The sequence below is a fragment of the Phymastichus coffea genome, unplaced genomic scaffold (assembly GCF_024137745.1).
Source record: "Phymastichus coffea isolate CEN01 unplaced genomic scaffold, Cenicafe_Pcof_1.1 PCOF00085, whole genome shotgun sequence".
Classification (NCBI taxonomy): domain Eukaryota; kingdom Metazoa; phylum Arthropoda; class Insecta; order Hymenoptera; family Eulophidae; genus Phymastichus; species Phymastichus coffea.
Window position 1 is genome coordinate 807,044 of NW_026706896.1, and position 27,583 is coordinate 834,626.

Consider the following 27,583-nt stretch of genomic DNA (forward strand, 5'->3'; position numbering starts at 1 on the left):
GTGCTGCCATAGCGACCACGCTAACCCAGCGTAATAAAACTCCACAGCTCGAAAATTAATAGACTATCAGAGCGCGCAAATTTCCAAAGGTACGCAGTCTCGGCACAATTAAAACTTGGTGATTGCTAGTTGTACTTGACAAGTAGATTTAAATTCTTTAGCGAACACGCATCAGTCGAGAGTAAATAGGATGCAGATCTTCCCCGTTGGAAAAGCCAAGCGAGCGCAGATCGTGTCGTTTTTCCTCTTCTCGTTCGCTCACGGACGAAGCAGCGGCATTATAGTCGGTTGATTTCATCGACGAGGCGCGCGCTCTGTTCCTGGGCGGCGTTACCGGCAGTGGCTGCCGTATGTACGTTATAGCGATACGCCCTTGCGGAGACTGTCTTTCTACCTGTATATAGGCTGTACGAGCGTGTAACTTTGCGAGGATGAACGGGGAAAAAGCGGTTCACGGCGCGACCCGTGAAAAAACGAAAAAGTTCCACAAAACGGACTCTCTCGCTCTCTCACCTTTTGTCTTTTCCTTTTTTCCACTCGGCTCGTGGCGACGAAGCGGCTAATTGCATCGACGTACGTTGACAAAAGTTCCGCCTCTCTCAATCATTTTAGCGCATGATTTTCGGATAGAGATGCAATTAATTCGCGACGCTGCTTTTGTTAGCGCGCACAAAGCGCGCTCAGCCCGTTCAGCGTTCCTACAATTATTAATCAAGTTGGCCAACGCTTTTTCGATCAACATTATGGAAAGTAGGTGTCCGCGTGTGTGCGTACGCGCGCGCGCGCGCGTGGGTGTGTATTGCAAAGGCCAAATACTAACGTTAATTCAATCACGTCACTATTGGGCTTTTGACCCAAGTACAATAAGCTCGCCCCCTCTGTTGGCACGTCCACCTCGTTCCCATTAATTCATTTTTTTTATGAATGATTCTACGAACAAATCGCTATGACGCAACCACATTCTACCAAGCCCACGTACGTACCGCGATAAATGTTTGAACAAAAGCTTCAATAAAGCTCCGGTCTTTCTACAACTTTCTCTCTCTTTCTTTATTCGATACCCGGAGAGATGTTTACTCGAGTTGTTAAATTTAAAGGTTTATTGGCTAACTCTTTTTTTTTTTTGCTACCGAAGAAATTATTAACGGAAAATGTTTAAAAACTACAAAATTACCTTCACCTATCTTAGAATTGACAGAGCTGTACACCGATAGTTGCTACGTCATTTTTTGTATAATAATCACTCAAGTGACGAAGCTCTACAAAATATGAAGATTATTTTTAGATGAAGGTTTGTTCCCGAATCATTTTATTATATCTCATAAGTCGTTTTGAATATTAATTATTACATTTAATGCACATATAATCCTGTGTATGGCAGAGTAGTACTATTTGGTAAATATATGATTTAATCACGATATAAAAAAATTGTACTATTACTGAAAACTGCGGGTTACGATTTTGGTTGTTTTATTGAAAAGCGATGTAACATTTGACCGACTATGAAATATAGTTTACTATTATTAAAAAAAAACTAATTGGCATTAAGTTATATACCATTTGGCTCATTTTTTCAATAATTTTAATGTCGCCATATCTTTACGAAGAATTGTTAATTTTCAAATTTCTACAGGCGTGACGAAATCGTGTAAAGCTAGGATAACAGACGGACCATGAAGCTGCAAGGAGGAGTTCGCAATACGACACTTTCACGCTCGCTCGACAGTTCGTTGGACGCTCAGTCGGGAAATCGCGCACGCGACTTGTCAAGCTCGCAGAAACTCATTTCGTGCCCACTCGAATTTTTCAATCGAGAACATTAGGAGAGCGCGTGGGCGCTTGCGCGCAATATATGCAAGGACAATGCATCGAGCACTCGACGACGCATACGCATCGGATTTGCAGTTAGCTCGTGCGAACCGATCGGAGAGTGAAATCCGCGCGGAATACCGAATGCACTATTGGCGCGCAGCCTTCCATGTTTGCGAATACACGACGACGCGCAGCGGAGGCAGCAATTATGCTGTATAGGTGACCTCGCGAGCAAGTGACTCAGTTGATTATCGGCCGAGCTTTCGCGGCTGCGGACGCTGGGCCTTTTGAAAGACAGTCGCTTATTACGCGTTCTCTTTATTCCAGGCATCGCCATCGCGTTATTTCTTGGTGCCACGCAGTTCGGTCGCATCGTTCGAGCGAGAGGTGCCGAGAGCCTTCTCTCAAAGCCAACTTGGCGTTGCGTGCACGGCCGACGATGAGATACTTTTCTGACCGACTGGTGCTTCATTGTCTATTAATTATGCACCGAGCGATCGCCAGTTAGCTTTCAATTTTTCAGCTTAGCAATTTGCTCTGTTCGTCCGCTAATGCCACGATAAGATTTTTTTCTGGCGCTCGTTGCGTCACGCGTCTTTCTTCGTTCCCATCAAACATACGCAGCGCAGCAACTGTGCGATCTCGCGACGTGTGCTTCTTGATGCGTCTGGGATGTGGTTGACGACCCACACGAAGCCCATTTTTTTCGATAAAAGTTTGAGCGGTGCGCGCGTGCACATAGCCACGCGGCCGTAAGTTGCAGTGATAAAAACTGTAGCAAACTCACGGCAGTCAGACCTCGTCCTGCAGTGTATAATTCAAGGGCGCACGCGCTCTCTCCGGCAGGAAAGAGAGAGAGAGAGAGAGAGAGGGAGTGAGAGAGTCGTCTCCCTCTAAACCACCCCTCAAGGCCCAGGTGGGATGAGGCGCATGTACATGATACGCGCTATATGCCCTATGCACGGAAAATTCATCGCGAAAGCGAGGACGCCCCTACGCGCGCGACGTTATATGTTTTCTCGCTACGACGTCCCGTGTCACGTTATAATCGAACATAGATTGCATCTGCAACTGCTGTTTCGACCTTGGGACCTTTCGCACCATTTTTATTTCGGACCTTTTATGATTTCATTGCCGTATGACCACGTTACAATATCTTACCTGCGATCTGTAAGCTTTTGTAATTTCGGCTTCTGTTTTCGCGGGACTGCCGATGAAGCACTCGAAATTAATCATGATTTCGGTGAAATCGGTAACTAAAATTAATTCAACGAAAATGCTGCGCGTAACCGATCGGAAAGTTCTTTTATTTATGCGGAAGATAAAAAATTTTCGAGAATAATTAACTAAATGAAAGGCGAGAGGCAGAATATATAATGAAGCTTAGTCGGTTTATTTTCTGGTTTCGAGGAACTACGGCGACCTGAATAGAATTCTAAGAGCTGCGCTCAAAGGGTCCTTTAATCAAGAAAACTTGGACTTCTCGCTGATACTGCGCCTTACAATAGAGCATAATTAAACTGGCACAACAATGTATAGTACGGCGGATATCATAAAAGAAAAATGAATTATTTGCTCTATAGTGTAGGTCAAACTATATTCTTCAAGCAGTCATGTCATTTTACATATGGAAAGTACATTCTTTTTATGATATGCAATATGCGTTATACTATAATTTATTCAAAGGTTAATCAGTTTTCTTCTTACGTTAATGTAACATGAAACAATCACATGTTTACTCATAATCATTTGCACGGATTCTTTTCGGCCGTTCACATTTGTATCGTCAGCGTCCCTTTTATGTCGTTCTGCTCGTTGCCATTTCCAATAGAGCGTGAAACGATCGAAGACAATACTTTTTTCTTCAGGAGATTGCATCATCGACTATCGAATTTGCCATAAGACTACGATAATCCGACGCGATAACTATTAGGTTTCTACTAGGACCAAATGTATCGTAAGTTGCTTGTGTTTTACAAGAAAACTTGAAATGAGAAAGACAATATTTGGCTTACTCGAATGGTCATATATGTTATGTAACAAATGCGAATTTGAATGGCATAAAAACTTTGGTAGTAAAAGCAAATGATATGACACTCGAAGCAGCGAACCATCTAAAATACGATGGAAAATTATAACGCCACGGGAATCACTGGAAATGTGCGTACGGTGAGTTTCGATTGGGCATTAGGCAAAAGCGATACCCGTGAAATACCGACTTGCGACTGAGGTTTTTCTTCGAACCCGTGATGCTTTTACCGTAGCGTGCACGTGCATCTCAAGAGGGAATCATTTTCACATGTATTGTCTTCTGTGCAATCGCGACATTCATCCGTTCGAAAAGATCTCTCGAAATGCAGCTGGAGATGAAAAGCCAAGAGGAGCTCGCTCGAATGGCGAGTAGAACTGCCGGCTGAGCGTAGCTCATTAGCGGCCTTGAAAGTCAAAGATCGCAGAGTAATATAGGCTCCCACTATATAATGCTCGGGTGAGGAGGAAGCCTATAGTCGGCGAGTAGCACATGTGTCTGTCGTCCCCTTCCCTTGTTCTCGCGGACCGCGACTCTGACAGAGAGCGAAGGATCAATCGTCCGGCGCTTTTCTTGTATATAAACCGCTTCACTCGTGGACGTCGAGTTCTACTTGAGCCTCCGATCCCTCGAGTCACTCTGTGAGGGTCAGAGCGCGTGTTTTATGTACCTCTATATAGGCGGTGCGAGAAAGAGAGAGTGAAAGCTCGCTCAGATGAGCTAAACAAAGTGCCCTCCAGTGAACATTTCTATTGTTAGTTTTCCGACACTCGCCGCAGTTATTGTTGTTGTTCTCTGGTCAGAGGAGAAGTTCAGTGGACCGGTGAGTTATATTCTCTGTTGTTACAGTTTTGAGCTTCGCAAGTTTTGTCCGACTGCGATCACTGGCACGAGAAGTTCAGTGTCATTGACAAAGTTGTCCCGGGACCGTCGATACGTATTACTATGGTTTATGGATGAATGCGGTCTGTAAGCTTTTTTATAATATTTTAGCTTATTTTCATTAAAAAATAACGTCATAAATTCCGTTAGAAGTTATCGCACGTGTATTATTTGAAACTGTAATCACGTAGCAATCATATTTGATTAATGTTTTTCCAACGTTTCATTGATTACGTAATAGTTTCTAATGATCATAAAAAATATAAACTATCGTAATCATAGAGTCCGTCTTGAAAAAACGTTTGTTTTCTTCTTAGCTGTCAGGTCTCATGGTGACAATTACAGTTGAGATACAAATTGATGTAATCATTTGTCTGTCATACAAAATTGCTTTCCTTCGAATTGTTAAAACTCATCAGTGCGTTATAGGAGATATGAGGACATTCGAGAGTATCACGTCATCATTTTCTTTTCTACTTTCCAAGTTGACTGATAATTACAAAATAAGTTCTTCTCATGATCGTCATTACGAGAAATCAGAAAAGAAATGTTGACCTATATTTCAAGAAAAAATATCATCGAACAACCTTTTCTTGTCGAGGCATTTGTGATGATTTCCTAAATTAAAGCTTAACAAGAAAAAAAGTTAGGGAACATATCCGAAATTACATCGATCCGGTAAATAATTTCTTGCTCTGCTGGCTTTATCGACGGAACAATAAATCACGTAAGTGAGTAGCAAGTATCGACACTTTAGCTCCAGTTATTGGAAAAAAAAAACTAATAGCCGACAACAAAAAAAGAAGCAGTGGCAATTGATTGTCTCCTAGGTGCGCGCGAAAAGACGTCGATGATAGCCATTAGGAATGCTAAGGTTTCAATTAAGAATCGAAGGGAAAAAAATCGTCGGCACACGAATCCATCGTTTACACAGATGAAACGATCCGAGCTACATACATGTTCACGGGAAGCCGTCCGCCTTGTCTATTTATACGATTGCGCTAATCCGTCGCCTCTCGTGTACATTCCATTTGTGTTTATGCGTGTGTGTATACAAAATAACATGGGAGAGAGCAGATACAAATACCTGCATCTAACATTCAATTGATCGTTTTGTAATACTTTGGTAAGAACGAGTTCATGAGAAAACTCTTGGCTCCGGAATTTTACGTTACTAAGTACCGAGTCAACAAAAAAAAATTATGTAAGTTAATTTATAGTCATTGAGTGAATATACCACAAAATATATTACCAGAAAAACCGAAGTTCATTATTGATATAGATGATGATTGGTATTATCGCGGACGTGCACCATCGTATGTGATACACAATAATGAGAGAAGCATTTCCAGAATTTGCATGTATATATACGGGGCATGGGAATTACCGAAATGAAAAGGTTCGTTAAACATTGTACGCGAAGTTACGAAAATATTATTTCAAAGAAAAAAATGCACTATACTCCATTTTTAACAAACTTCTACTGGCTCTCTGTTGAAAATTTAAGTTATTTTGATGTTTGTAAGTTTATTAGAATCACTATTGCAAGATAGCTAAGATAGCGTGCTATAGTTAAGAGCTAATTTATGATGTCAATGAAAATCATCGGGTGTGTCCTGCAATAGTCATGTATACTTATTTTTCATTCAATATAAATAAATTCATAAGCACGACATTCTAGAATAATATTTCACGAGTAAAAAGTTATCGGATCATTTAATTATTCAGATTGAAACACTAACACACCTAACCACTCGCGGATTCAAAGCAAGTAGTACAAGTCAACGATAAGCGCGTTATACGATTTGCCATAAAAACTCGCTCGTAGTTATCATACAATAACACTTAATTTATAGAAAAATGTAGAAATGGATTGAAACCGATTGGATAAAGAAAAAAAAGAAAAGAGTGCGGTAAGCCAGCTCCAATCTGACATCTGTCATCATTAGTTTAACACCAGACTGACAGGGAATAATGCAAATCAATTAATTAAGCGCTCGAATAACTAAAGAAATGACGGCTCGCTCTGCAGGTAATTCGCACTCGTCACTGTATACTTACATACAATCTATAAAAGCGATTCGCGGAGATCATCATTACCCATATAAACGCGTTTGCGAGTCAATGCCACACATGCCAACAACAGTGATATTAATCAGATGACAGGTGTAATGTCCTGTGGAAGGACGCCGCTGAGTGACCTGTGTGGTGTGGGCGTCGTATGTGCATCGTGTTGACACAAACAAACGCGCGTACGCAATGTGCTTATACGATTGTACGCGCGCGCGCTCTAGTTTTGTAGGTCGGCCAATATACCCTTGATTGTGGATAAGTCCTTCGGCGAAATGGGGTGTCATGCGCAGACTCGCTTGACGCAACGCCAATGTTTTTCGGGATGGGCGGCTCGCTGATGTAATGCTTTAGTCGCCCGTTTCGTTGCATCACGTGCAATCCGAATAAAACGGATGCCACCTTGGCAGCCAATTATTTTGACGGCACGCGCAAATTAAAACGCTCCGCAGTTTAATTTTGTTAATTGAAAAGCACCGTGCGCTCGGTAACAAGGCTCTGGTTTTCGCAATTTGACCGGGGAGAGGCATTTTCACGGGTATTAATGGAGATTGGGTATCTGTGAAAATTGGTGTTAAAGTCTTTGGGAAAATGTAATGATTAAATTTTCGAAAGGATGACATTTCAATCGAACGAGTGCGTTTGTTCGGCATCCTGCATCAGACGGGCTTTAGCTAAATGACACGCGGCAGTCATTATTCATTGGGCGCTATTGATGCGTATATTTAGCATCGAATTATTGCCGAGTAATTGGCCGCTGGCTTATTTTTATTAGTCTTTGACGAAGTCGGAGCTTGTATTACGTAAAGAGCCTACAGCTTTTATTACTGAGACACCATCGCGCCACTGATGAGTTCGCAAGATTAAATGAACGACGCTCGCGAAACGGTTAGAGGAAACTTGCACAATGCGAAGAGATGGACTGATTACTGGCAGTCATTGTCCGCTTGACAGTAACGTTGATTGAGCCCCGTACACCCATGAAAATCATATTCGAGGCGAAATGCATTTAGTGAGTATCAGAAAAGTCCTTGCGTAACGTGTAAAGTGATGTAAGAAAATCATCAGTACACCGTTCGATACAATGTCAAGTGCGTTGATTGGCGCATAAATCTTTGTACGTCGCCGGTTCATTATTCCGTCAATTCTTCTTTTAATTTTCTTCAATCGAAACGCATCCGGTACCATTATTCTATTTTTATTCTTCTCCGATTATAATTGAAAGTCGACAGTTACACGTACAGTTTTTGCAAGGCTACACACATAAAGAGTTGGCTGACGAAATTCTAATGAAAAATGCATAAGCTTCGCAAAGCATTTGTTATTCATATACACGGATGCTCGTACAATTGTTAAATACCGAAAAATGTTGAAACAAGCGAACGTAGAAAAACTTTATCAAATCCTTCGCATTAAACACAGCTTCAATTTATTAACGATCAAGCTGTATAGCCGGCACCGTGTAATGCATTATCGCGCTGGTTTTCTTTGGCGATCGAAGGCATGTCATCGCCTACACCAGCACTGCTAACTCGAATAAAGTTCATTTGTAATCGATAACGGATCTTCGTCGAATGCAGTCACCCAATTGAACATTAAATTACGCGATTAAAATGCAAAATGTGTGGAAGGCGTGCGACCATTTAATTTTCTAACGTTTCGTCGTTACCATACTCCACCACCCCTCGTGGAAAATCCTAGTGCATTTTAATGCTGTATGCGTTTCGAGTGTCTTTCATTAAAATCTCATGACGATTACCATCAATACAATGAAATTTTATCGAGTCTGCATTTGCAGTTTTTCTTTCGTATTTACGTGACTTGCGTTTAATTATTATCGTTCTTAACTGTTCTGTCAAGTTTTAAAACTCGTAAAATTAATATTGCAAATTGTAAATAATCCTTTAAAATGAAAAATATTATTGTGCTATTAAAATTCATAATAAGCAGCACAAGTTAGAACTTTACACAAATTAGAGCAATCAGTATACGGATAGTTAAAAAACTACGTCAATTGAACTTTTATGTAAAAGTTAAAATGTAAACTTGAATGAGACTCCATGCAAGTCTGTTATATGTAGTTTCAATTGACATTAGGTAACTCATTGCGTTTGATGGAAAAACTAAAATATATGTCAAGGACGAGTTGTATTACATCTGTTTTTTCTAATACGAGAACATATTACCTAAATAAGTTGTGATAAATTGATTGATTCACAGCTTCTTTTCTCTAGAGAGCCAAAGTCCATTTTTCTAGTTTGCAGACGATGGTCAACCGTGCGATTCGCAAAAGCATCCCATACGGATTTTTTATTGTAAGAAAACGGGTAATTTACACCTACATTGAGTACCTGCATTAATAAAAGTGAATTGCAGCGAATTAAATTTTCTCATTACAATTGTAAATAGCAGCTCACTATATGAGCTATTAGTATCACGATTCGCAAGCTAGCGCGGGATTACGCGCTATACGCATCAATTACTTAAGCACACGTGCGCAACCATTACCAGCTATAGATAGAGCGAACGGGCTGCGTAACAATTGACGAAAGCCTCGCGCCAGCCGACAGCCTCAAAGTGCATGTCCAAGGAAGAGAGCGCGTGCCGATGGCTTGTCTCTCGGCCTGTGTCGACGCGCGCAGCGCTCGCAGCCGCGATTTTCGCATTCCGTCTGCCGTCCCGGGCGTTCACTTTCGGATAGCGACGCGATATCGCCGCTCGCGACGCGTAATTGATTGGCGCGCTCGCGTGCTACTGCGCGAGCTTTGTCGCCGATCGCCGCCTAATCGAGCGTGCCCAGGGCTTGGCTTTTCATTGTCAATCGGATTTTCACAGCTGCCCGAGCTGGCTAATAGCACTCTCTTTTTGCCGATGCGAAAGTCTTTCGACGACATTTTTTCTCTTCTCTGCCTGCTTCTTCATTCTTCGGATGCTTTCGTAGTCGTATTGCTGCACCTGAACTGCACACAGGTTAAGTAATTTATTTGGAATCATCGTAACGTTGCAAATGAATAATTAATGTTTATTGAAGATTTTATGCTGATCAAGAATGAAATGCGTGGCTTATGCGTGGCTTCGTTTATTATATCATTTCGTAATTTGTTATAGCCTCATTAGAGTATCTTGGAAACTATTAGCTTGCATATTCTATGTAGAGTTCGTCGCTGCATTCTAATAGCCACCATTAAGCAAATATTAGAAATTAAATGGGTGGACGGGAAATATAGTGAAAATTATTGCATAAATGAAACGGGACGCCGTTATGTCGTTAGAATTCTGCGAGTTGTCTATGCGGATAATGCGCGTACATACGAGGTGCTTGGATCGAATGGGTCAATCGGCGCAAATGTCAAGGAGAGGCGAGTGCAGAGCCCTTGTGCGCGCATATAGATCCGGCTGTTCGACTCTACACTCTCGAACAATGCCAAACGTTGCTCGTGAGCTGGGATTCCTTCGATTAGACACGGAGAATGCGTCGACAAGAGTCCAATTTGGGCTTCGGCTATCGATCCCGTCGCAAATGCACCCAGGCTAGAGCTGGCCATTTGCATTTCGAGTGATTGTTAGATTCTCTTGCAAGTACCTCGTACTCGTGTGTGTCTGCGCGATAATTCTACAAAACGACCAAACGGAGAGCTGTTTGATCTTGAGCGCCTTCGATAAACTTGAAAGCAACAACAGCGGTAGATATGACCGCGCGACGAGCTCTGCTTCCGAACCAAATTGTTCGTGGCTTGCGCGGTTGATGCGCTTGTATTTTTTTTCAGTTTTTCGCCTGAATGGGTGAGTATAATTACATGATCGCTAGGAGATACCGCATGCGGCTTGACTATTCAATAGTCGCTCTGGAAATGTATGTAGCAAGCATTCCGAACCTCTCTCTGGTCATTATGTGTATAATAGGGGAGTGTGTTTCTCTGTTCTTTTGCTCCCAAGCCAATCTGAAAATCCCAGCGCCTTACACGGTAGAAACAAAATTTATATTTGCATACCTATTTGCCAGTTTCGCAATTGGTTCTAGGGCCAAATCGATTCTTTAATGCTCCAGCCCGATTTCAGTATGAAAATCACATCCCCCGAAGGAAATAACGAGGCGATCGATTGTTTGCAGGCTTTAGTCAAGAGTTCCTGCTTCAAGTTAACAAATACACATTCGCACGTGACGCGCTACACACATTTCCTCGTTCTGTTCATCATGACACCGCGCTTACAACTTTTATATGCATTTCACGCCGTAGATTTACAAGAATCAGCCTTGGGCCGCGGACTTAACATAACTCTGCATCAACGAAATGCCCGCGCGTGAGTTTTCCGGTTTTTAATTGTTATTACGCGAACATGGAGTTCCGCGTGCCTTTCAATTGAGAAAATTACTTATTGGCGTTTTCGTTATATGGCTGCGCGTTTACGCCTCGCGCTTTACTGTAATTGTGAGAAAAAGGCGCGTTTCTTTTTAAACGCTACGCCGTAAAAAGAATGATCTTACCGCTTGCGGAGTAAACAAACACTCGTCTACGGAATAGCAATTAATGGTTGCGGGTTAGTCTACGCGGCTACGAATAAGCAGCTGCATGTTCCAGCGAGTCCAAGTTGACTGTACTTTCGAGTGTAGATCCTTAATTAATTAAATTGTAAATTGTGCAATCGTAAGTCGGAGAACCCTTCTGTCGGGTTCGATTCGACACCCACGCCAAATAGTTCAAGTGACGCCAAGAAAGAGAAAAAATCAAGCCGTCGTCGACACAGATTCTATTCTTCTCTGAAAGCATCGCTCGGGAAATTCGATTTACCGAGCAATTGACCGTGGGCAAGTGAGCAATAATTGCAAACGAGAAGGAGAGAGGAAGAGAAAGAGTTAGAAGGTCGGTTGATAGCGACGACCTTGCAATTCATTTAATCATTTGACGCCTGCGCGTATGATATCGAAGCTTGATAATCCGCCCGTATTCCTTAATTGCCGTGTGTGATCTATAACTGCTCACTAACGTTCTAAGAACGTTAAAAAAATTAAGTGTAAGATGGAACGCGTTAGAAAAGTGAGTTCAACCTTGTTTCGAGCATAGGGGGCTTCGTTCTCTTTTATTTCTAGATACACTACGCGTCAAAATGTCCTTGATCCTTTTCTTTGCGCACTGCCCTTAGTTTCAGCTTTCTCATTTGTTTTATGCATATTCATCATGTTTATGTCAATTGCAGGCTACCATTGCCGTCCGATTGCTTCATTTCATAATTTTTCATGTATTTCTCAGTAATAAACTCGAATACCTTTGTTGGATGGTCATTATTACTTTAACGACTGGGTTAATTATTTTACAAGTTTGGATGTTCTACTCTGATCATTGTTCATTTTTTTCAATGGAAAAATTGGTCGTAGTATGAAAAACAACGACTATTATTGCCGACAGTAGCGAGTAAATCAATTTAAGGACAGGATGTTAGATGAGAGAGTCATTAAAAAAAAATAGAAGAGAGAGAGAAAGGAAAAAACGGCGTTATCATATGACAAGCTATACGAGGTTGCGAAGCAATGCAGGTGTTACATAGATTTTCCGTTTTTCTTTTTCGGGGTCAAGCGACGAGCCGTTAACACACGATCGGACGAGTTGCACTGTATCGCTTCGAAGCGGCACTTCGTTTTGCGAAATCCTTCGCGCAGACTTGGCGCTGACTGTCATTTCATTGAACATTCTAAGATTATCGGTGCCTCGTACTTCCTCCCATTGGCTGTCTGGCTTTGGATTTTAATTATTTCGCATCGCAACTCGCTCGGTTTTGATCGTCCGTTAAATTTTTTTAAATACGTTCGGCCGTGCTTTTTCATCTGCAAGCGCGACATCAATTAAAGCTATTGCACGAACTTGCGTTCATACTTAATTATAGAATTGATCGCTTAGATATTCGCTTTAGCAGTTATTGCGTAAAAGATAGCGGCTTGAAACGTGTTTCTTTAATATGCAATTTTCATACGCGTACGTTAACAATGCAGAAGCAGCATATGCTGACAATCTACTTTGTACGTTATTTTTGTGTACTTACATATATTCTAATAGGAAGTAAAAGTTGGTTGGTTCTGTCAGATATTCGCGATTGCATTGCTTCGCCACTCACCATTGTCGAAACGATAGCATAGTCACGCGTCGGAATCATGATCCACAAAGTTAACAATGTGTTTAGCACTTCCATCGTTATCATTCAACTTCAATTTCAAGCTACTAAAAAAAGCGCTAGCTGTTTCACTTAATATTTGTAAATATTGATAAGACTAATTTCGCTGCGTTTTTTCCTCCTTGGAAGACGCACGAAGACGAAGCGTTCTTTATCGATCGTCACTTTGCTCTTATCAGTCGCAAAGTCGCATGTGGTTTTTGGTGTGTGAAAAAAGGCGAATCACGATATTAGATAATCGGCGAACTGCGCAACATTCGCTCGAACGGCGCGTGCCTTTATTGTTGCTTTTAATGGTCTCATTTACCGCTTCTCAATGTCTTCTTTTCATTTTTTTTATTCCTATCGAACATTTTTCCTCGCGCGCCACGAACTAAATTAACTGACACTCTCAAGGAAAGCCGTTATCAATATCTGCGAATGCATTAAGAAAAGGGCGGTGAAACAGAAGAAAAGGAAAAAGACATGTTGACTAAACAAGCAGAGTACAGCGTTGGAATCGTTAGAAATGCGTCGCGATCATTTTTCAGCAATGTATCTCTGGCGCGTTTCTCGGTAGCATCCCCTTGAAAGCGCGAGTAATTGGTCCAGCTTGGTGAAGAGCTCGATGTCTATTCGATTATACCCGACGAAAGCGATCCTCCGTGTTTTCTGTCGGTGTGCTGCGAATCTGCGCCATAGCTCTTCTTCTCGCGCGCGACCTCGCCCCCTCACCTTCCCGCTACTCTATTCGGCGGCCGTGAACTTACAGAAGTAGCCACGCGTACACACCAGGTGTGTATACTTATATGATATAGACGAGTCATCCTTTTCAATCTCTCTCTCTCTTTCTCTCTCTGTTTCTTTTTTTGCGCAAGCATTGTCTGCGTCTTTTTATAATTGCGTTGGGTTTTAGTCTTTATTTAAAAGAGGTCCACGTTGTGTGTGATGTGTATGCCCTATTTGAATTCTTTATCAAGGCCGCGCGCCGCCGCTTGGGAAAAAAATACTTGGAAAGTAGCTTCGGAAACTAAACTTTTTAACACCATCCTGCTCTACATCGCGAAAAATTATCGAGCCTTCTTTTATAAAAGTAAATAATGCTCTGTCATCTTTCAAAATACAAAGTGAATGATTGTCGCTCTCAATAAGTAATGGTCGTATATCAAGTGATACATTGTATTTTTTATGGACGTATCGCATATAATCTCCTATACAAACTCCAATTAGAATTCACTGCTATAAAATTCCTTTTCCATTCTAATTTCGAAGGAAGAACATAAATAGCATTAGATGATTTATGCGAGCGAACATGAAATAATAATTTTGTTTGATTAGCCAGCTACATTCAAAGTAACAGTGATAACGAGACGCATTTCTGTGGATAGCAGACTAATACGTTGTATTTCAACGATACAGCGAGCATCTCGACTGAAAAAAAAGTGCAAGTAATGATTGACATTATCGCTCGACAAATCGATTATAAATGGATATAATTCAATAATTAGCCGTCGCGCGATAAATAAGACGCTCCGTCATTTCCAAGCCACGACGAGAGAGCAAAGCAGAGACGGCAGGTGGTCGGGTTGACGCGTTAACCGCTAAAAAACGTTCGCGCGGTCGTAGCAAAAACCGCGCGCTTGGGCTCGTTCTCCTTACATCTGATTACCTTAAAGCCTGGCTTGAGATATGAAGCCAGGCTAAGTCGCTCGGAAAGACAATGCTAAGTATATGACCTGTCGCGCCGTTACACTGCGCGCTTTTTTCATTATTCAATTTATTATTATTATTATTATTATAATTATATCGTTCCATTTGACCGATTCTGGCTCAAGGATAGCCGTGCGCATCTACATTACCAACTTAGCACGCACGAGATTATACCAGCGATGCGTTGGACGAATCCACGAGCAATTAAATACATTCCCCGGGAATGCACGCTCAGATGGATACGCGCGTGCGTTAATTGCCGATGATTATTATGTTCTTGCTTGGCTATTTTCGTTCTCTTTATTGACCGTAGAAATGACCATCGTAGGATAAGCGCACGCTAGACTTTTCATGCGCGTAATCAGCCTCGCTAATGAATTTCATTAGGGAAAACTATTCCCATGTAAATGCCAGTTGTAGCTTAAAAATAAACGCGTCTATCGATTTCACTTGTCGTTACTCTGAAATCCCACCGAAAAGAAATGAAACCAAATCCAATTCTGTGTGCAACAATCGTCACGACTACACCAATTAGATCCGCCTTATCAGAGGCTTACATATTCACTCAAGCGTGCATTCAGCAAGATCCAATTGAACTTGCAAATGCGCTAAGCTGATATGCACAATAATATTCCTAATGTAAGGAGCGACCGTGCGAGAGATGGAAATCCATAATGCGCCGATCGAGCGAGTTTAGAATTCGATTGCGTTTCCTGCAATTGGCCTTGAAAGCAAACGCGTGACGCTGCGCGCTGCAAAAGTGGCCAATCGTTGGGTCCCGTAGCGGGAAAACGCCTTTGCACGTGCCTCTCGTGTATTACTCATAAATGTTGAGAATGAGACAATTCCATAGCCCGTATTTCCATTTTTTTTTCTTTTGCACGATCCCTCCTCGTGCTCCCGCTACACTCTGTGGCCGTACCTTCGTTTTTCCTAACGTTGTTTGGAATTGAAGTATGATTTCTCGTTGCTATTGATTTTCAGTGTATGCTTATTAACAGATTTCCCGAATAATGTTAACCGACTAAATGCGGTGCAGCTAACCTAAATGATTACATGGTACTTTTCATGCGTTTCAGCCTACAAAATGTTGTCCAAGTGGAGGGAACAGATAAAACTGTTTTACAAACCTTACGCATTAATTATAGTATCCCTGGGATACGTCATTGGAGAACTGGGTCACTATCTGATAGGTACGTTCAATATTTTATTCATTGCAGCGCCTGCTCTAATAATATTAACACGCAAGATGAATATTCATTTACTTACATGTTTCCGTCACGAAGGTGTTACCAGCAAAGAAACAGCAATTGATTTGCACTACGGCGACATAACGTGCCAATTCAACTCTACAACTTTAGAACTAATTGACCTGCCGGTTCAATGCGAAACAGCGACTACCGAAGAAGTGTGAGTATTGCCGTTCTCGGAACATAGAAATTTGCCTAGTCAATATTTAGCTCTGTACTCATTGCAACTTGGATTATACTATTTCCGGTGATTTTGCAGAAAGTTCAATTTTTCATTGATTTGCAAAGTCGTTGAACGCAAATGCAGTCTGACGCTGTCCAAGCTCTCTATTACATCAAGCATTGAATTTTATATCTGCTTTGTCTCGTGAACGCAACGTTACGCGCGTAGATCAGAGCAAAACACAATTAAAAATTGTCAATTATCAATCGGTAAATTCGAAAGATCATAAGTAATAATAGACTGGTCAGAGCGTTCGTTGAATTAACCGTATCGAATTACGCAATGACACTCTACGCCTTCGATTGCGCCACACACCATTCAATCGGCAAAATTATGCAACCGATGCTCGACAGATGTGTTGTCTTTGCGTGCAGCAGAAAAACGATGACGAGCGACGTGCAGAAAGGGCAGCTATATTACTGACAATGATATTACGTAAAAGCTACACGTCCTTGCACTTAGCATTCAATGCTTATCAAGGGTTCGCAGCGGCTTTTCGAATTCGATCATGCTTACAGCCATATTTTCTCATTGAAACGAGTATTGTTTCATGGAACATTGGATTGCTTTGGATGATTATCAAGCTCGTAAAGTCTACATTGTTGCATTTCAATTTTTCTTCAGAGTTCCTCGAAAGAGTATTTAGTCAACGTGAAAACTCTAATAGTAAGTACTCTAATCGATTTTCCTTGTCACCATAGCTGCCAGGATTTGGAATTAAATGGCACGCGCTACTGCGAGTGGAACTATAATGGCTTGGGACTGGACTATCAGATATTGGCTGGGCCGAGCTTCATCGCGGTATTCACGATATTCGGCATCATCCTCGGTATCGTCGCCGATAGATTCAACAGGTGAGAACGAAAATTTCAAACGCGCGCAAACAATCGATGAAGGAAATGTACTGTATCTATTAACCAATACGTTATTTATATATTTCCGCTGTAGTTTGATAAAATCGGCGCGGTTTATTTCATAAAGCGATTGGCTCCGAGATTGGCTTTGACAAATTAGTTATTGCTGCTTGGATTTTTGAGAGAATGACAAATTTTTTAATTTCTTGCATCGTTTAATTAACCTTGAAGACATAAATAATTCAAAAGAGACTTAAATTACTCAGCAGTACTTTTTGATTTCAAAGTTTTCTATTTAAATAATAGATAATGCTAAAAAAAGTTTAATTTTAAACGGCATGTCATTTTGATTATAATTTACAAGAAGGAATTCCATTCAAGAATACTCGAAACTAAAATAAATTGGCATGCAATCTCCTTTTAGCAGCGCAAGAAAGAATAGACGCTGATGAAACGTTAAATTTTGTGGCGTGACAATGACTAAATTTTATTTTTAGATGATCCTCGTAATTTAATCATTTTTCACTCTGAGAATTCTGTGAATGAAAAATCACTTTGTTACTCGTAAGATGTTGTGTAACGGCATGAAAATCGCTTAATTACTTCATTTAACGCAATAAAAATTTTAGGCATTTATATATATCTATCGATCACGTAATCAATTCCAGATCTACTCTTTTTAATAATAAATCTGTAAATGGACGTGCATTGCGAGGTGGTATTTGCTTCTACGCGGTCGAGATAAGTTTTATCCATTCTTTTGGTGTGTGAAACACAATATAAGATTGATGTTGCTATTTGTATAAATAACAGCTTTCACTAATACTGTTACGGTAATAACTAATGTTCTATTATTACAGAGTCCGAATGCTGGCTATTTGCACACTCATATTTAGCATTGCAATTATATTGATGGGCTCCGTCAAAGAGTACTGGCAGCTTGTCCTTCTTCGAATGCTTGCCGCTGCCGGGTGAGTAATCTTTATACAAAATTAATTTACATCGGCAAAACAATATATTATGACGTTCGACGTTCTTTTCGAGAATCCGCAAATAAATAATGGGCGTAAATTAAAAACAAAACGCATCCGGTTATAACGATGAAAGCAAAGCTTTGTCAGAAGACAGTGTTCCCAAGATAATTTTGAAAATGATGAATGATTCCCTCAAAGTGATTTTTAGCGCGTGATCGCTGTAAAAAACAACGCGTAAACGTAACAACCTTTTTACGTTTCAATTGCGTTCACGACTGACATATTTAGCATTCGCGCGCGCGCGTACGTCACACTTTTTTAAGCTCAGCTCAAATTTTTCTCAAGGACATAGAAACGTCTACAAGTGAAAGCTTATTAGTATCCGTCTCGATCGTAAATTTTTCGCTATATCGCGGCTTTTTTGGGTGAAGCACGTGATTATCTTTTCATACGTGTATTCCTGTCTTTGTCGATTGTGTGTAACAAAAGTGCTACAATGTTATGTGTGATGAAAAAGAGAACGATTAACAATTTTTTACTTGTTCATTGTATTGGTAGGCGGTAGAATTCACGCTGTACACGTTATTATAGAGACGAATAATTTGGCTTATTTCTGTCATTAGTAGTCGAGCTTATTGTTGTTGTAGATTGAATCCGGAAAAAAGTTTGTTTTATTGAAAAAAAACAATAAATAAATAAATAAATAAAAACAGGACTTTTGATGATCGATGTGCTTTAACTCTTTCAGAGAAGCTGGTTGTAATCCGCTGTCTACCGGTCTATTATCAGATTGGTTCTCAGAGGAAAAGCGTGGTCTAGTCATGTCGATCTTTAATTGGGGTATTTATGGTGGTTACGGTATCGCCTTTCCAGTTGGGCGTTATGTTCCTGAAATAAATGCATGGGATTTGGTAAGTCATTGATAAATTTTGAAGATATCATTATTGTTCATTAAAATGTATGTTATATTTGTCTTATTCAGGGCTGGAGAGTGTGCTACTACGGTGCTGGTATTATTGGTATAATCGTCGCCATTCTGACTGGATTCACACTCAAGGAACCAGAAAGAACCACAATCGGTGAAGAAACTAAGCATGACGGGAAAAAGCAGAAATTGTGGTCAGTAATATTTCAGCCACGCATCGTCATGCTCTGCCTTGCAGCAAGTATTCGGCATTGCGGTAAGTAAAATCATTTCAACAAGAAAATTCGATAGTTTGAACGCGCTTCAAAGTTATACATGATTACAGGTGGTATGTGCTTCGCGTACAATTGTGATCTCTTCTATCGAGAGTACTTTCCTGATTATGACCTCGGATGGTGGTTGTTTGCCGTAACCATTGTCATCGGCAGTATTGGCGTCGTAGTCGGCGGTATCGTCAGTGATAAATTTGTTGCGAAGATGGGAATTAGGTCACGTGTCGCCGTTCTTGCCATTAGCCAGCTCATTGCCACTCCCTTTGCCTTTGGCTCTGTCTACTTTACGCCCACGGGCGCTATGATTACTCTTGGCATCTCTTACTTTTTCGGTGAGATATTAATTGACTTATGAGCTAATTTAAATTTAAATTTACCCTAAGCAATGAAGCAATCGTCGATGAAAGCAGGAACGATATAAATAAATTTAACGGACTTGAGTTTATGTATATTTTTTTTGCTATGTCAATTTTCACATCGACAATTATTCACGTCATTATCCACCAGAAAATTATAGCTTGACATATAATTTATGTTAAACTCTTACATTAATTCATACATCTACTATGCAGAATCAAAATAATAAAAAAACTCATTATTTACACTTCGTATGCTCGTGGATATGGCGAAGTAATGTTCACGTTCTGAGTAAATTGCTGCTGCATTTTTTTATTTTCAAATCCTGAAATTGGAAATCAAACGATTACATATAACCGTTCTTGTTATAGCGGAAATGTGGTTCGGCATCGTGTTCGCCATACTCGTGGAGATCGTCCCACTGTCAATGAGATCGACAACAGTCGGTATTTTCCTCTTCGTTATGAACAACATCGGTGGCAATTTGCCTATACTCGTCGAGCCTACTAGCAAGGCTATAGGTTACCGTGAATCTCTCTACATCTACTACGCTGGATTCTATGCCATTAGTAAGTTTCAACTTACGAGGAAAAATCATGATTACCTCTCTTTTATTAATGTACAAATGTGAGATAAGGATCTTTTAATTACGTTTAAATGCTTATGTTCAGGCTCGATTATGTTCCTAATGACAATGTTTCTAATGCCTGGTGGTCCGGCGAAGCAAGCTGATACCGCTAAAAATGTGGAGGGGCATGACAATAGAAATTACATCGACGACGAAGGTAAAACATCGACGCTTGAGCTACCGAGATTACCTGCTAGAACGTCTCTTAGCTACGACAATTCTCACTTGTAATTACGCGTGTTCAATCAGTTTGCAAACTAAAAACAATTCGAAAACAGAATAAGATTCGAAGCCTATTAAAAGTTTTTTATCAAATAATTTCAAATTTAGAATTAAGATAAAAATTATACTTTGTGAAAGATAAGTGTGATGTGACATTTGCAAGATTGGATTTGGTAATATTTATTTTTTTACGAGCAAGATTATATCTGTAGGGGTAACTTACTCGATGAGAACTGTGATGAATAGTTATTTTTAAGTGTACACATTTTTTTTAAATTTGTAGTTTTTCGAGTTAAGAAATACTTGTACCATACATTTTTCCGTAAAGTTAAACTTTCTGAGAAATCTATTCGGTGCAACGCTAAATTTTTGTAATAGATCCGTAAGTGATAACGTTTGGTAAATTAATTTTGATTGTATTATAAAACATTATATTTTTTTATTAAATTTTGGTTTACAATACACCAACTAAATTTCAGATTTTTCAAATATTTGTTGCATATAAAAATAGAAAGTAAAAAAATTTCAAAAATATTGGATAATGTAATTCTTCAATTTTTATAGACATGACGATACTGAGGAGAATATGATTTGAAATGTTTTGAAAAACCAATTTTGAATTAAAAGATGCTTTGAGTTTTTAATGTCTTGAAAAATATAGAACGTGGAAGTTATTTGCAGTATTATCATTTAGTGATTGAAAAGTTTTATGTTCTTAAAATTTTATCATTACAATTGTCTTAAACTATTGAAATTCGGTAATTGAAAATTCATTTGAATTAATACATGTTGCATATACTATCATATTTAGAAAATAAATTTAAATAGTAGTACTAAGTTAATGTTCTGACGAAAAGATCATTAGTAGCTAGCCGTATATGTCTATTCTATTTCATTTACTTTTATTTTATAACAGGAAAACTATTTTTTCTGGTTAATCATAAAGATCAATATTTTTTGTACATTATATTTCGTAAGTTGTAAGTTTTATCTTTGAAAAACTGTAATTATAAGTTCAAGAGAAAAACACTTTAGAAATGATGAAAAATTAGAAAATTTGATAATATACGAATTGAACTGAAATAAAAATATTGCTATAACAAAACGGTTGATTTTCTCTGTACATATCTTAAATGAGTGTAAGTTTATAATATCTTAATAAATATTGATTGTAAATACTTTTTATGTTGGGTAATAATGTTGAATATTTTTATATAAGAACCAAACACTTATACTATATTTAGCTAGTACAATAATAAATGCATACCATACGTAGATCTCTCGATTATGTAACTGAATTTTACAAACAATTTCTCTTTACTTCGTTTCTTTTGTTGACTTGCATCAATAAGAAATGTTTGTGCATGAGTGAGTTGATTTCTTAACAGTAACTTATCATGTCTAGACAGTGCAAACAGCCGAGCATTCGGTATAACAAACTAAATACACGATTGTTTTTTATTAGAGAGTTGTTGCATCACTGGATTGACTATCGCTAACACAAATTTTTTTCAATCGACTTTTCTCTTACTATTTGACTTCTCATCTGTCAGTGTAGATTTTGCGTACTATATTGCAGTGCTGCTTGCTCAAGTCGTTAAAATTATAATTTGCAACGTAGATTCAACTTTCACTGATCGATCGCGCAAAGAAGCTCCAGAAGAACAATCAATCATCCTCAGCTGCGGATAGTAAAAGAAGACCTACTTAAAAATGCAGTCGCACGCGCTGTCATGGAAGCAAGCCGGGGCCAGAGAAGCATCTTTCACGCTTTTTTGGACGGTCGCCAAAGAGTCTCCCAGGAGGCTTCGCGCGGCGGTGCGTTTTGCCTCATACTCATGCCAAAGCTCTTTCTTTCGAGTGAGTTTTGGCGGCGCTCCAAGAAGCTTCATGCGACTATACCGCTTTTCCACCCTCATTTATGAAATGTATAAGACGATCAATTTCTCCCTGAGCGCGGCTGTCTGCGATTACTTCGGCCGTATGGACATGCCAAATTGCTCGGAATAGTGTATACGCTGTTTGCGGAATGTGATAGGACTTGCGTGAATCTGCTGAATGTTACGCCTCGTAAATATTGCTCAGCTGACTGTGAATCAGAGCTTGAATCGGGGTTTTCCTTTAACCCTCTATTCGTTTTACTGATATATTTTGATTTTGTCTTTGTCAAGTTTCCAATCTTATCGTCGATTAAAGTAAACGTTATGCGTGCTAAACGTTGAATAAATGTATGCGTCGCCTTGATCTAAACTCGATCGTATTTCGCAATTAGGAAATTCCAGGGAAAAAAGTCCGAAGGATGGGTACATTGTAGTATGCTCTTGTTCAAAAAGAGAAGACTGATTTTAATTTGTCGGAAGATATAATTTATTAATTAAGTCTCGTGTAAGTTAAGGACTTTCTTAATTAATACAAATTAAGGCTGACTCGTTATTCATAATTGGCTGACGTGTAAAGATATATCACAAGTTCGTAAGAGACTGTCCGTAAAGTCGCGACGCTCCTTTTTTAGCATGCGCATCTTGTCGTTTACAATATATTTACAAATCGCTCTTCTCGCTTCCGTAAACATTTCCAAAGAAACTTTCTGCTTCCACCTGATGAACAGGTATTTTTAGGTTTTTTGGCTTTTTAGCATCAACATTGAATTGTTTAAGTGTGAAGCTGAGCACAATTTTGAAACGGCTTATTGCTTTTTTCGTTCTCTGTCATCATCGGCCGGAAAAATTTCTGGCACTTTTTTTAACTCGAAGCTCGGAAGCTCGAAGCGCTTTTTCTTCGTTTCTTCGAAAAGTGCATTCAGTTGGACGCAAACCAACTATTGCCCATGCCCGCGTCCAGCGACCGTACGTACAGTTCCTTAAATATAAATAATGATGACTGAGCTAATGTACAAAAAAATACAGTCTAGAAGAAATGAGAAGTTTGATATCTTATACAAAATTACTTAAGGACGTAAGCATAAAAAAATATCTACAAATAACGCCGACGACAGAGAGGACGAACATATTATAAGGAGAATGAAACTTTTCGCGTTGTCGATTTGTTCGACAACAAGCTATACACTCATCGACTTAAACATACATCCATTAATTCTAAGGCAAAAATGCGCAAAATGCTTGTCCATGTGTCAATAATAAAGTTCACTTTCGCGTAGCTTTGCTTTCATCTAATCACTTAGATATATTTATTCTATTATTTACAATTTTTTTTTGCTATTTTCAATAGTTGAAAGCTTAATGCTTTCAAACTCTAAAGTGTTTCAAGTCTATTATTTTATCCCTGCTTGACATATCATTCGGCTACTTATTTCATCAATCTATATTTTAACATGATTCTTTTAAATTTATTTTTAAAGTTCATTTACTGCGTCGTTAGGTTGAAACCAACGTTTACTTTGGCATTTTTACTGCTGACGTTCGTCTGTGACTTTTAAAGTGTTCATGCAACTCTAAGACCTGTTACAAGTTTTATTTTATTCTGTGATTCATGTCTCTTTGTTCGCTTGATAATGTATTCAATAATCGAGTTCTCACACGTAAGTGTACAAAAACGGAAGTTCATGCCAAAGTTTCAACGGTTGTCTAACATAGATTTACGATCGTACAGTCGATTGTAGAGGGAAGTAAGCTCATGCTTAAAAACTAAGACAGATTCGAGTCATATAGAAAGGTTACACAATGATTTTTTGAAAAAATACATAGAGGTTAAAAATGGTATTTACAATGGAAGAGAACGACATTACCAAAGTGATTTTTTATGAAATATGCTCTAAAATAAATTAGGATTTGCCAAGTATATTGAACGCGTTATCTAATTTAAGTACTCGACTCGTGGTTTTATTCTTGTAAGATAACGAGTGACTAGCACGCGATCATTTGCCAGTCCATTTTAAGTAATTTATCATACGATAAAATCTGAAACGTTTTTAAAAGGAAAACGATTTCCTACAGAATGTAAACCGCACATTTAGTCACCCAATATAGCTTGCTTCCCCAAAATTTTTACGTCACACACCCGCACACATATACACACACTCACACAGTATGTACAAAAAGTCTAACCATTCATCAGCAACTTATAGCTAAGAATACTAAAAATCAAGAACATTATCCGTCGCTGAAATTACATACCAATGGGTCGTAAACTCGTTTCGATTTGAAAGCGAACAAATATTATACATCAAAATAAATAATCAGAATATCGAGCATGGGAACTGTCATGGAATCCATCTCAAAATTTCTCGAGACGATGTCTAATACTAGTGTGAAGACGAACACGCACACACGATACACACCAAGAGAGAAGTTTCATCTTTATTTTGCCTAAATAATGTACCGCCAATTTCGAGTCAGTTTGCCAAATTTCTCTCTTTCTCTCTCTCTCTCTCTCTCTCTCTCTCTCTCTCTCTCTCTCTCTTGGCGGATTACAATAGAGACAACGCGCAAGATGTCGTTATTACGCAGAAACGATCTTTTTCTGTTCATTCACGCGCGCTGCTCTCTTCGTTTCTCTTTGCGCTCGACGAAGAGAAGGAAAGAGCGTCACGCCACTCAGTCACACACGCACGCATTCAACGGTTGACTTTCAGCCTCTCTTTCTAAATGCAACGCGCAAATCGGGCGCGTGATTCACTTTAATAATGCGACAGCTGGTTTAACAAGGAAACCATTTTCACTCGAGTTTTCGCGCGAGGCAGAGGCGACGCTCTCTCGATACAGAAGTATTTCTCGCTCGCGGTATTGGTTACACTTTTCGTCACGTACGCCAAGATAGACGACCAACTGGTCGGAGCGTCGATCGCATTATCTCCGTTAGTTTACATAATTTTCCAATTTGATGCTCTCTCGGACACCGGGAGGAAGAAAGAAAGCATACATTATTCAAGGATCCGAACAACGAGAGTCGCTCGCACGCGCACACAGGCAAAAAACTAGAGATCGCCGTCGCGCTTGAGTCTAGGTGAGCAGCAGTACTCGTCAGCACTCGTCGGTGGAGGTGCTGGAGATCTGCGTGCTCGCGCCGCTGCTGAAACTACTTCGACACGTCTCAACAGCCAATGCAGTCTCGGGCACTTGTACGAACTGCACCTTCTCTTTGGGCCACCTGCTCTTGCCGTAGACGCAGTTGAAGATGTTGTACCTCGAGTGCTCGATCCCTGCGTCGCCGGCTAACTGTCCGAGTATCGTGACTCCGCTGTGTCGCCGGCGCAGCACCTTCTTGGCCATCAAGCTGCGATTGTTTTTGTAGGAAAGCTCGCGCTTGAAGCAGAAGAATTTGCGCAGCTCGCGCTTGACCCGCTTCGAGCGGTAGCCAAAGAGCAGCGGGCTGACGTAGGTGGCGAGCACGAGGAACCCGAGCGCCAAGCCGTCCAGCTTGTCGGATCGAGCCGTCTGCGACTGCAAGTTCCTCCAGAGCAGCGCGTACACGTAGGGCGTCCAGCAGATCAGGCCCATGACGATGACCAGAGCGCTGATGCGAGCGGCCCGCGTCTCCTCGCGATACTTGAACAGCGAGCCGTTGCTGATGCGATGCTTCAGGTTGTGTATGTAGTTGTGAGTGGTCTTGCTGCTCGGCGCCCGTGGCACGGCTGGCTTCTGGCCCGGCGGCGTGATCGTGACGATCGGCGGCGGCTGTGCCGGGGTGCCGAGCATCCTCGAGTGCTCGCTCTCGGCGAGGTCGAAGTTCACGCTGACCGAGCCCTGGGCCGGCCTGTCGCCCGACGACAGCGGCTCGAACTCGTGATGATCGCGGTGCTGCTGCTGCTGCTGCTGCTGCTGCTGCTCCTCCTCCTCCTCCTCCTCCTCTTCCTCCTCGTCGCTCGAGCGCACCAAATCGTCGTCCTCGTACTCGTAGGGATGCTTGCAGCCGAGCATCATCTCCTCGTACGTGAGATCCTGCGAGTTTTTGCGCGACTCGTCGCTGGCAGCGCCGTTGCCGCTGCAATGGTCGGCGACCGCCGCGGCAACGGGCTGCCGGTCGCTAGGAACTTTGGCTGGGTGGTCTTGGCTGCCGACGGTGAAGATGACCGGCGGCTCTGCCTGACTAGGAGTCGCCTCGCTGTTCTCGTCGATCGACGACAACGACGAGATTTTGGGTATGCGGCGCACGTCCTCGAGCGACGGCGAGTCGGGACCACGGTGTCCGCTCTCCTCGCTGAAGCTGCCCGAGGTGAGCACTGGCCTCGAGCCGGTGCGCCTCGTGCGCTCCGAGTTGTGCCGCGCCGCCATGTAGATGCTCACGTAGATCCAGCACATCGTGGCGAACGGCACGAGGTAGCCGAGCACCGCGTACAACAGCGCGTACACCATGCCGTAGCTGACTTTGATCGCGGCGCTGTCGGGTTCCCCGGCGTGACTGGCTGGAAAGGCTGCCTCGGCCGACTCGTTGATCGGCTCGCGGATCTTGTCTTGGTATTCCACTACGTTGGTCGAATCTCGCGATTGAGTTTCGTCGAGGGTGCCGGGAGAGCACAGCTTCCAAAGACCTCGCGGCTGGGGGTTGAAGCTCGCTAAGGATCCGAATGTCAAAGCGATCAACCATACGGCTAGAATGAGTAAGCCGCACTTGAGTTTGTCGATACGAGTACGGTAACGCAGAGGATCCACTACTGCCAAGTACTGATCGATTCCGATTAGCAGGACCGACAGGATCGACGAGGTGGTCACCAAGGCCGTGGCGCCTTCCGATAAGGCGCAGACACTCGGAGTCCACGTGTGGGCGTCCAGTTGACAGGTGTTGGTGATCAGCAGACTCGTCAGCACGAATATCGCCAGCAAGTTGGAGGCGATCAGGTTCATCACGAATCTGCGAAACACAAGGATCGTCGTTAGCACCTCGTTTCAGACGGTAAACACAGATTTTTCCTTTTTTATTTCAAAACATGTTGCTCGTTAAAATAATTAATGCACGCCACTGAACACAGCTTTCATAGCCGTTTCTTACGAGGCAGCGTCGAGAAGGAAAATATGAATGACCCGTTTAGTCTGACTCAATATTTAGATTGCCACTTATGACGCTTGCGTCTTTTTATTGAGCTAGTGTGCGAGTGCATCGCCGTGCGCGATGTGTTTTCACTCGAAGGACCATCGGCAAATAAAACGCGCACTAACGCGAAAACAACTTTGTTAAAGCTCGCTCATAATGGTCGTGCAACGCCCAAACTGTATTTATTCGCGTTTCCTTAGTTTTGCGCGACACGTATTATCTGCAGGAAGTCTTTTTCGTTGAT

General features: G+C 41.1%; 2 protein-coding genes across 6 annotated transcripts in view; one reads left to right on the forward strand and one right to left on the reverse strand.

Moving 5' to 3' along the window:
• The first annotated feature begins 4,468 nt into the window (after positions 1–4,468).
• LOC131668968 (putative metabolite transport protein HI_1104) lies at positions 4,469–21,427 on the forward strand. Of its 4 annotated transcripts, none has more exons than XM_058943483.1 (10): positions 4,469–4,664; positions 15,727–15,840; positions 15,934–16,057; positions 16,822–16,974; positions 17,835–17,945; positions 18,697–18,859; positions 18,931–19,129; positions 19,199–19,477; positions 19,874–20,071; positions 20,174–21,426. In XM_058943483.1, exons 2-10 carry the CDS (start codon positions 15,735–15,737, stop codon positions 20,359–20,361), a joined length of 1,521 nt encoding a protein of 506 aa, XP_058799466.1. In that variant the 5' UTR covers positions 4,469–4,664; positions 15,727–15,734; the 3' UTR covers positions 20,362–21,426. The 4 variants fall into 4 exon arrangements, with proteins under 4 accessions (XP_058799466.1, XP_058799469.1, XP_058799470.1 ...); XM_058943486.1 differs by lacking the exon at positions 4,469–4,664 and adding an exon at positions 7,293–7,386 and having other exon boundaries at positions 20,174–21,427; XM_058943487.1 differs by lacking the exon at positions 4,469–4,664 and adding an exon at positions 7,756–7,805 and having other exon boundaries at positions 20,174–21,427.
• Positions 21,428–22,695: 1,268 nt separating this feature from the next.
• Positions 22,696–27,583, reverse strand: part of LOC131668900 (alpha-2B adrenergic receptor) — a 35,446-nt gene continuing 30,558 nt past the window's right edge. For both annotated transcript variants that reach the window (XM_058943373.1, XM_058943372.1), the window contains exon 3: positions 22,696–27,159. In XM_058943373.1, coding sequence (XP_058799356.1) covers positions 25,332–27,159 — 1,828 coding nt within the window. In that variant the 3' untranslated portion in view covers positions 22,696–25,331. The remainder of the gene's footprint in view (positions 27,160–27,583) is intronic.

What these genes read in the sequence shown, in the direction of transcription:
- LOC131668968 (XM_058943483.1), top strand. Translation starts at nt 15,735, where the DNA reads ATGTTGTCCAAGTGGAGGGAACAGATAAAACTGTTTTACAAACCTTAC. An exon ending in ACAGCGACTACCGAAGAAGT is followed by an intron (nt 16,058 to 16,821) that starts GTGAGTATTGCC and finishes TTGTCACCATAG; the next exon opens with CTGCCAGGATTTGGAATTAA. An exon ending in GTCGCCGATAGATTCAACAG is followed by an intron (nt 16,975 to 17,834) that starts GTGAGAACGAAA and finishes CTATTATTACAG; the next exon opens with AGTCCGAATGCTGGCTATTT.